This window comes from Leuciscus leuciscus (genome assembly GCF_965113295.1).
Source record: "Leuciscus leuciscus genome assembly, chromosome: 3".
Classification (NCBI taxonomy): domain Eukaryota; kingdom Metazoa; phylum Chordata; class Actinopteri; order Cypriniformes; family Leuciscidae; genus Leuciscus; species Leuciscus leuciscus.
The window spans coordinates 64436044-64445328 of NC_138727.1; the positions used below are offsets into that span (position 1 = coordinate 64436044).

Below are 9285 nucleotides of genomic sequence, written 5' to 3' on the forward strand. Positions count from 1 at the left end.
ACCAGCTTTCTGACAGACAGACAACAGCTAGTCAGAATGGGCAAAATCACGTCCGACAGCCGCACCATCAGCACCGGTGCTCCACAGGGATGTGTTCTCTCACCACTGCTCTTCTCCCTGTACACAAATGACTGCACCTCTAAAGACACCTCTGTCAAGCTCCTGAAGTTTGCGGACGACACTACTGTTATCGGACTCATCCGGAACGGTGACGAGTCTGCGTACAGACAGGAGGTGGAGCAGCTGGCTCTTTGGTGCAGTTATAACAACCTGGAGCTGAACACGCTCAAAACAGTGGAGATGATCGTGGACTTCAGGAGAAACCCCCCTGCACTCCCTTCACTCACCATCATGGACAGCACTGTGACTGCAGTAGAGTCATTCAGGTTCCTGGGCACCACCATCTCTCAGGATCTGAAGTGGGACACTCACATAGACTCTATTGTGAAGAAAGCCCAACAGAGACTGTACTTCCTGCGTCAGCTGAGGAAATTCAACCTGCCACAGGAGCTGCTCGTACAGTTCTACTCAGCTGTCATCCAGTCCATCCTCTGCACTTCCATCACCGTCTGGTTCGGCTCTGCTACCAAAACCGACCTCCGTAGACTACAGCGGATAGTTCGGACTGCTGAGCGAATCACTGGCACTACCCTTCCCACACTCAAAGTACTGCACTCATCCAGAGTGAGTAAAAGGGCTCGCAAAATCACTCTGGACCCGTCACACCCAGCACACTTTCTATTTGAACTGTTACCGTCTGGTCGACGCTACAGAGCACCGAGCACAAAAACAACCAGACACAGGAAAAGTTTCTTTCCCCAGGCCATCTACCTCATGAACACTTAAATGTTCCCCTACTGTGGAACAAACATGTGCAATACTTCCCTCAGACATTTCATTATAGCACCTTATAACTTTATATATATTTATAATTTATAATCTTTTATTTCTATTTTATTTTAATTTTTTTCTATTTTTTATTTATACTTATGTTACTTGTCACTTGTCTTGTCACTTTATATTGTATGTGTACTGGAAGCTACTGTCACCAAGACAAATTCCTCGTATGCGCAAGCATACTTGGCAATAAAGCTCTTTCTGATTCTGATTCTGATTCTGATTCTCATCTCAACACTAAATTAAAGGCCTGTCTCATATAGACGCCTGTCTCAAATACAAGCCGGTGCAGTTCGGCGATTTGGGAAAATAAAAGCCCGGGCTATTACTTGAAGTTTTACGGTATTGAACATTCCTGCTGCGGCCTCTCATGATCAAAGAACAAGAGACAAAGAAAAATCACTTGCTGCTCTTGACTGAATAACTTTTAATTTAATTGTAAGCACTAATCTGTATTTCATTTTTACAGTGAAGACTATCCATGCAGTGTTATTTAACATTTGATTACTTTATTTAAATTTCTGTAGTATTTCTTACCAGAATACTGTTAGACCCACCTGAAAAACGAAACATATTTTTTTCATCTCGTTTTTTTCAACATATTTTTAATTTGTCTCTTTATTCTATTGTCTTTATTTGTGCTATTGTTTGCAATTTGTTCTTATTTTTTACTGACTGTTTACTTGTCTTTCTTTGAGAATTTAGTACAAAGTTTAAAATAAAGCCTACCTGTGCTGTGTGTGTAATAAAAATAATTTTAAAAAAAACCTATATGGCAGTTTTTTCCCTATGGTATCGAAAATGGCATCGAAAATCGATATTTTTCAAGGTATCGTATCGAAGTTAGAAATTCCAGTATCCTGACAACTCTAGCTTAAAGAAAGTTTTTTTCTCCACAAAGAAATGAGAACACATATCAAATATAAATAATATATGAACATTAAATGCTATTTTAAGGAAGTTTTATCTTAACATAACATAATAATATTAATAATATAATTATAACAATCATAATAAGCAGAAGTACACATTCTACCTTCTTCGGTGTGTGTTCTGCATCAGGCTGAGGTTTAAACTGATCACAGTCCATTTCTGTGCACAACATCAGGAAAGATCAAAATAACTAAAAAGACTACAGTGCACTGATTAACTTCTACAAGATTCTCGTTAGCTGCTGCATAATGAACAGAGCAATCTCCCTGCTGTAATGCTCACCGATGCACTTTGACTGGTTGTTGCCGTAGTTACTGTAACCCGGGTCACATTCGCAGATGAAGCTGCCTGGATGATTTTTGCACACTGCATTTTTGCCGCAAACATCTGGATCTTTACACTCATCGATGTCTGTGAGAGAGAGAGAGAGAGAGAGAGAGAGAGAGAGAGAGAGAGAGAAAAAGAGAGAGAAAAGATGGGGTGAGAGAACATTATTAGAATATTAATAATATTTGAATTAATGTCATTTTAAAGTGGTCTTATTACGCCCTTTTATGAAGTCTTGATTTTGTTTTTGGGGTGTACTAGAACAAGGGTTCCCAAACTTTTCCATGACAAGGCCCCCCAAATACCACTAGGTTCTGGCCAAGGCCCCCCTTTTGCAGGATGTGTTATTGAACCCATCGACAATACTACGGCAAATGTAGAAATAAATAAATAAAACATCTAGGTGAACATCAGATTATGTGATAATGTTTGATACCAGCCAATCAGAAAGATTATAGAGATGCACCGATTACAATTTTCTAGGCCGATTCCGATTTTTCCATTGAGTTTGACCTGCCGATACAGATTTTAGCAGATTCCGATTTCATTTTTTTTAACCACTTTACAGCACACACAAATATTTATTTTCTATATATTCTTTATAAAACACTACTTTTACCCAATCTGATTAATAAAAACAAGTTTAAATGGGTACATTTTCTAGAAATATTTTTGAGTCTTTCTGATCTAGTTCTTGTTAAAACACACTATACATGCAAATTATGTGCATTTTAGGGACTTTTAGTGTGAAATCATATTTATTTTTTCCATCAAAAGTGGGCTTTCACTTTAATTGAGCGTGAGCAGCGCAGCAAAAATAGACTCGGCGCCGAAACCCTCAGCTTCACTACTGCTCACACAACGCACCAGCTTGACGCTCACGCGCTGCTCCTTCTCACGGTGTGAATGCACTCATTGAACGTGCACGCCGAAAACAATTCGCGCTGCTCGCGCTTGCGGTCTGAAACGGCCGTAATTCACAAGGTTTCCTACATGTGCGTTCCGTGTGCACGTGTGATGCTGATGTTGCGCGATGTTAATCATGCGGCGCCCGAGTGCATTTGACTGGCATAAAATCGGCATATGTCAGACTGAAATGTTCATATGACTATGTTCATATGACTCATATGTTCATATGACTGAAAATCACGTGAAAATCTGCCAATTCCGCTCACCAGCCGATCAATCAGTTCATCTCTAAAAGATTAGCATTAAAAGTATAATGTTCAGATAGGCTATGCAACAAATTATTATAATGCTATTTCTAAACAATACTCATATTAACAAATATTTGTAGGTTTTTTTAAATAATTTTTTTTACTTGCTGCTGGGGGGCCGCAGCCCCCACTTTGAAAACCCCGGGACAAGAATATGCTTTCATGTTTGGTTGTTCAAAAAACACATTATTTTTCACATATTTTTACAGCACCTCTCGCCCTAGTCTGTCTCGAATGCGTCTTTAGTTCCTGTTTCCATGAAGCCCCTCCTTCCGAAATACAAAATGTGCTGTGATTGGTTAGCTGGCCCAGTGTGTTGTGATTGGCAGCGCTTGTTTGGGAAATGTCACGCCCCTTACTATAACGTCTCGATTACGTATGGTAACCCTCGTTCCCTGATTGAGGGAACGGAGATGTCACGTCGGTAGGAGTTACCAATTAATTGGGAACACGCTAGGGAGACCAATTGCCTTCGAGTGAAACTAAAACGAGCCAATGAACATTGGCATGCAAGACTTGCATTCCGCGGCCCGCCTGCCAGTGCGGGTATAAAGCGGAAGCGCGAGCCTGGTGGACCTGGAGAAGCACCATGACATGCAGGGCAGAAGCAGCTTCTCCACACGCACTGTAAGCCTTTCCAGTCAGACTGGATGAGAACCTACATGCGCGGGAGGGGAGCATGGGGTTACCCCGCCAGGTGGACGCGGTCTTGGGACACAATTGCATCGCCAAAGACCGTTCCACTGGGGGGATGCCCTCGTATCCCTTCACTGCCCCGCCATCGAGAGTGGTGAGGGAGGAGGAGGGAGTTGATCTGTGTCGGGCAGCCAGAGGGGCCGTCCACGATCTCGTCACCTCGTCATGCACTTCCGGAAAGAAAGGCACTGGGGCGGCACGCTGAGAACCTGCACGGCCCGCCCCGAGATACCAATTGTCGAGCCGCGAGGGTTCGGGACACGGTGGAGGATTCCACACGAGCCCGACACTTGCGGCCGCCCGGGCAAGCATATGCCATTTCCGGGTCAGGCTCGGACAACGCTACAACACCCGAAGGGGGCAACGCAGCCGAGTCGTCATCCCCAGAAGATGACCGCTCTCCCTTCGATGCAGCGATCGACATCTGGTCCTCCGGCGGAGCTCCGAAGGAAACAACCGGAGCCACACGAGATGGCCCGGCTGTCCCTTGCGAAGACTCCGATGGCAGCGATGCAGAGGAGTGAGGGGCCCGTGGGGGTCTTTCACCCGGCGGGTCATTCCTCACTGTAATCCTCAGACCACCAATGGGATTAGCCGAAGTAGCCTTCTTCTGAAATGAACCAGAAGAAGAACTAGATCGGGGAATCTCCAAAGGGACTCCCCCTCGTTTGAGGGTTCTCAGTTTCGATCTTAACATCGTGATGGTCATGTTCCCGCAGTTGGAACAAGACTCATTCACGAGCGCTGCCACAGCGTGCGCGAGGCCCATACACGAGAGGCAGCGATCGTGACCATCAACCGGTGGCAGATATTGACCACATCCAGAAACACACGGGTGAAACGTCATCCTGAAAAGGACGCGATCTTCACTTGTGTTGCTCTTTCAGAAACGCTCTCTTATTGTGCTGAAGCACACAGGGATCAACGCGGCAACACAGCGGGGAAACTGCAAGCCCACTGTGTGCACTCAACCAGATACCAGCTGTGACAACAGCTCTTTGAAAGAAGCAGATCACGTGAAGTGACGGCCGTTACCCGGGAGACTCGCGAAGATCATTGAAGCGCCGTAACACCAACACAGAGAGGTCTTGAAACAGCAGACTCGTTGAGCTCGTGGAAACACTATCCGAAACGCTCATCCACTCAGAGGACACAACCTTTCGGCTCCGAAGCAGAAAGCGATTTGTGTATGCTCGCGCTTCCGCTTTATACCCGCACTGGCAGGCGGGGCGCGGAATGCAAATCTTGCATGCCAATGTTCATTGGCTCGTTTTAGTTTCACTCGAGGGCAATTGGTCTCCCAAGCGTGATCCCAATTCGTAGGAGTGACCGAACGAAAGGGAACCGAGAGTTTCATCTGCTCAGGTGAAAATATTAAGGGTGGCGTCAATTTCAAACCAATTCAAGCCTGATTCAGACTTAAGAATGTTAACAAACAAGAAGACCGTCCAGAACGGATTTCATGCACGGATTTCACAGGACGTTTCAGAGTATAATGTATAATTTTCTTACACATTTTAGATACGATGTTATACACCATTTCATCATGATATTTATCGGAAAACTCTGGTAATACAAACAGTAATCGATCACAAAACCATGGTTAATATTCCTAAAGGGCGGTGAACAGTCTTACAAAAGCGAGAACTTAAACACCATGTCAACAACACTAATGTTGGCTAGCATGCGAACAGCTTTGCCTTTTGTTTACATCATAGCAACAACATAAAACTTATAATTGGAACTGTTAATAGAAAACACAACTACAAATAATAAGACGTACTTGCAATTTGTGATCCACAAACAACAGATTGTCCCGAAAAAGTGGGAACTGCTCCGTTTCAGGAGAAGTTTTTGTGCGTAGCCTGCATTGTAGTCTCTTATAGTTTCTGGAAGCCGTTCTCCATAAAATGTGCAGCACACAGATAAACGTTGGGTTTATAATGTTTAGGAACAGTGTTTAAAATCAATTTTAACCACTCTCGTCAGCCTTAGGAAGATCAAATGAGTTTTGGAAACGGGGTGGACACAACAGTGTCTCTTTGACATAGCGACACCACAGTCTTCTCTAATGCAGCTCAACCAGGCCTCGCACCTTTTGGGGGGTTTTACGTGGGTAACTTAAATGAGTAACATTATGACTTCACAAAGCCGTACAAAAGCGTTGAGGAACAAACGAGTAGTCCGTTATAGTTCTTGGAAAGTAGATTCTGTTAAATAAAATATCTCCCTTTGGGGTGGACTTTGAGCTTTGTAACCTTGCAGATCTTTTTTATGCTCAAACAGCAACATTACATACTAACTAAAGTTGAATAAGTGGAAAAGCGTAATAAGACGTATAACATAATATAAAAGGCACCTTCACATTTTGATTCAGAGCCAGTTGAGCTCCGAAAGTCCATCCGAGTTGAGCTCTGAATGTCCATTTCATCACTCAAATCGTACTCATCATCAACAGGTAAGCCCCGAAAGTCCATTTCAGGTAAGTTCGTAACAAACTTATCAGTTGTGCTCTCAAACTCCACATCACCAGAGCCTGACAGGAAAGAAAGAGCATTTGGCATGAATTATTGTTTTAGAACAAATTATATAATTATAATTTAAGACATAAAGCCAAAATGATGAACTGCAAATATTGTTTCTTTTATGATCAAATGCTTTTACGATGTTTTGTAAGTAATTTTGGAGTGTCTGCTAAAAATAAAAAAGGGTACCTTCATATTCTGTTTTATGATAATAGTACTCATCAGCTAAATAGTCATCAGGTAAGTTCGTAACAAACATATCAGTTGTGTTCTCAAACTCCACATCACCAGAGCCGTAAAATGGTTTATTGGCACACTTGTTTATATCTGACAGGAAAGAAAGAGCACTTGGCATGAATTATTGTTTTAGAACAAATGATATAATTATAATTTAAGCAAAGACATAAAGCCAAAATGATGAACTGCAAATATTGTTTCTTTTATGATCAAATGCGTTTATGTTTTGTAAAAAACAGGATTAAAGTTTCTACTAAATGAATATGGTGGACTCCTCAATCCTCTCTAATACCTGTACACTGTCCTGTTGGGACCCTCATTATGAACCCTTGAACACAGGCGCAGGAGTAACTTCCATGTGTATTGACACACTCGGAGTGATCGCCACACACACTCGGAGAAGTTGCACACTCATCCTCATCTGAACAACAGACAGACAGAGGAGTGGATTGAGGAAGGAAACATGTCAATATAAAGTTAAAAAGACTACAACTACAGTGACACATAGACATACTCACGCTTTTAAATGTGCGACCATTAAAAACTTCATTAGTCGAACTGTTCATTTTAAATTTTTTTAATTTAATCAAACCATGAGGTCATAATTACCAACACATTTCATTTGAACAAGTTTAAATCCAATGAGACATCCACTACATGATGGCAGAAAGAGACCTGGGAAGAGAAAGAAAAAAAATACAGCGATAGTAAAAACTCACAAGAACTTTGTGATAGTTTATTTAGCTATAATTTTTACGTATGCTTAACATCATTAAATGTGTGCAATTTGCAGCCAAATCGCATTTGATGGGACAAACGTTATAAATCCGACTTGTGAAAAAACATACAAAAATGCCCTTTTTTATTCCACAGGAATTTGCGGTTTCACACGTTCTTACAATTTAAAAGTTAACGGTCATATCCCTCAGCGTATCACATTGGTTTTTATTTTTTAAACAAATTCATTTGTACGTTTTTCAAATTTAAAATTTGTAAGTGATAAGATATTGCAAATTTTAGCCTCTTCCAAATATTTCCTGCATTTTTAACGTTTGTTAAACTTCGGTGTTAATCTGCATACCATGTAGTTTAGTTCAGATGTTAAAGGAAACATACAACCTGTCCTGATTTACTGCAAATGTGAAATTGTAATTTTGAGTGCCACTTTGACAAAGCTATATTTTGTTTTCTGTTGTATACCTGTATGAGGCAGAGAAAACTGTAAAACATTGAGCCTCATGGCTGTAAATAAAAACGGTCATATTCGTAGCTAATTTGGCTTCTGGTGACAAAATATTTTCTGAAATAATTGATGCAGCATGTCATAAAAGCTGCAGAGAGAGCTAACTTGTATTTAATATACAGACAGTAGCTCCTCCAGACCTTCGGGATCGCAAGCATGTCTGGACTCATGTGGGTGGTCAAAAAAAACCAAAAACTCTTTTGTGCACTATTTCACAATCATTTCCACACTGTCAGTCTTTCTTACACTGGGGCGGTTTCTGGGCGTGTTGAGTATTAGAAAGAAACTGATTGTGATACTGGGTTGTGAATGATATACTCAAAGTCTCTCTGGTTTCAAGTTTCTAACAACGGAGATCATCGATCTTAAAGAAGAAGTCTTGTTTAACACAGACAGGCACAGTTCTGTACTTGTGGTCTTTGACACATGTTCCCAGCTGCTGTCTGACTACTAATCCAACTAAAGTTCATCAGAAATACACTTCAGATGTAAAAGAGTAAAACAATATAGGCTACTCACCCAAAAGAAGTTTCCATTTTAGCTCCATGTTAGGAAACAGTTCAAGACCGTTCGGTACTTATGGAATGGACCACTGGAGGAAAATTGGGGAGGGTCATGTCTTTTTATTCTTTGTTGAGGGGAGGGTCTTGTCTTTTTATTCTTTGTTGAGGGGTGAGTCATCCAACTTTTGTATTCATGAAAACAGCTAAATTTCAAAGTGGCTTGTTTGGTGCATATTTTTCTATGTAAAGTGGGGAGAACAAGTATTTGATACACTGCCGATTTTGCATGTTTTCCCACTTACAAAGCATGTAGAAGTATATAATTTTTATCATAGGTACTCTTCAACTGTGAGTGATGGAATCTAAAACAAAAATCCAGAAAATCACATTGTATGATTTTTAAGTAATTAATTTGCATTTTATTGCATGACATAAGTATTTGATACTTATCAGAAAAGCAGACCTTAATATTTGGAACAGAAACCTTTGTTTGCAATTACAGAGATCATACGTTTCCTGTAGTTCTTGACCAGGTTTGCACACACTGCAGCAGGGATTTTGGCCCACTCCTCCATACAGACCTTCTCCAGATCCTTCAGGTTTCAGGGCTGTCGCTGGGCAATACAGACTTCAGCTCCCTCCAAAGATTTTCTATCGGGTTCAGGTCTGGAGACTGGCTAGGCCACTCCAGGACCCTGAGATGCTTC

The 9285-nt window shown here is 41.5% G+C and overlaps 1 protein-coding gene across 2 annotated transcripts in view; it reads right to left on the minus strand.

The window, feature by feature from the left end:
• The window catches only part of LOC309495403 (adhesion G protein-coupled receptor E5-like), a 31294-nt gene extending 22561 nt beyond the window's left edge, over positions 1–8733 (minus strand). The window contains exons 1-7 of one of the 2 annotated variants that reach the window (XM_082165159.1): positions 8595–8733; positions 7442–7507; positions 7125–7253; positions 6785–6922; positions 6430–6606; positions 2113–2241; positions 1934–1989 (exon numbers count right to left, since the gene is read on the minus strand). In XM_082165159.1, the coding sequence (XP_082021285.1) occupies positions 1934–1989; positions 2113–2241; positions 6430–6606; positions 6785–6922; positions 7125–7253; positions 7442–7507; positions 8595–8622 (723 nt within the window). In that variant the 5' untranslated portion in view covers positions 8623–8733. The remainder of the gene's footprint in view (positions 1–1933; positions 1990–2112; positions 2242–6429; positions 6607–6784; positions 6923–7124; positions 7254–7441; positions 7508–8594) is intronic. The other variant, XM_082165160.1, reaches the window with a different exon arrangement.
• Between the last annotated feature and the right edge of the window lie 552 nt (positions 8734–9285).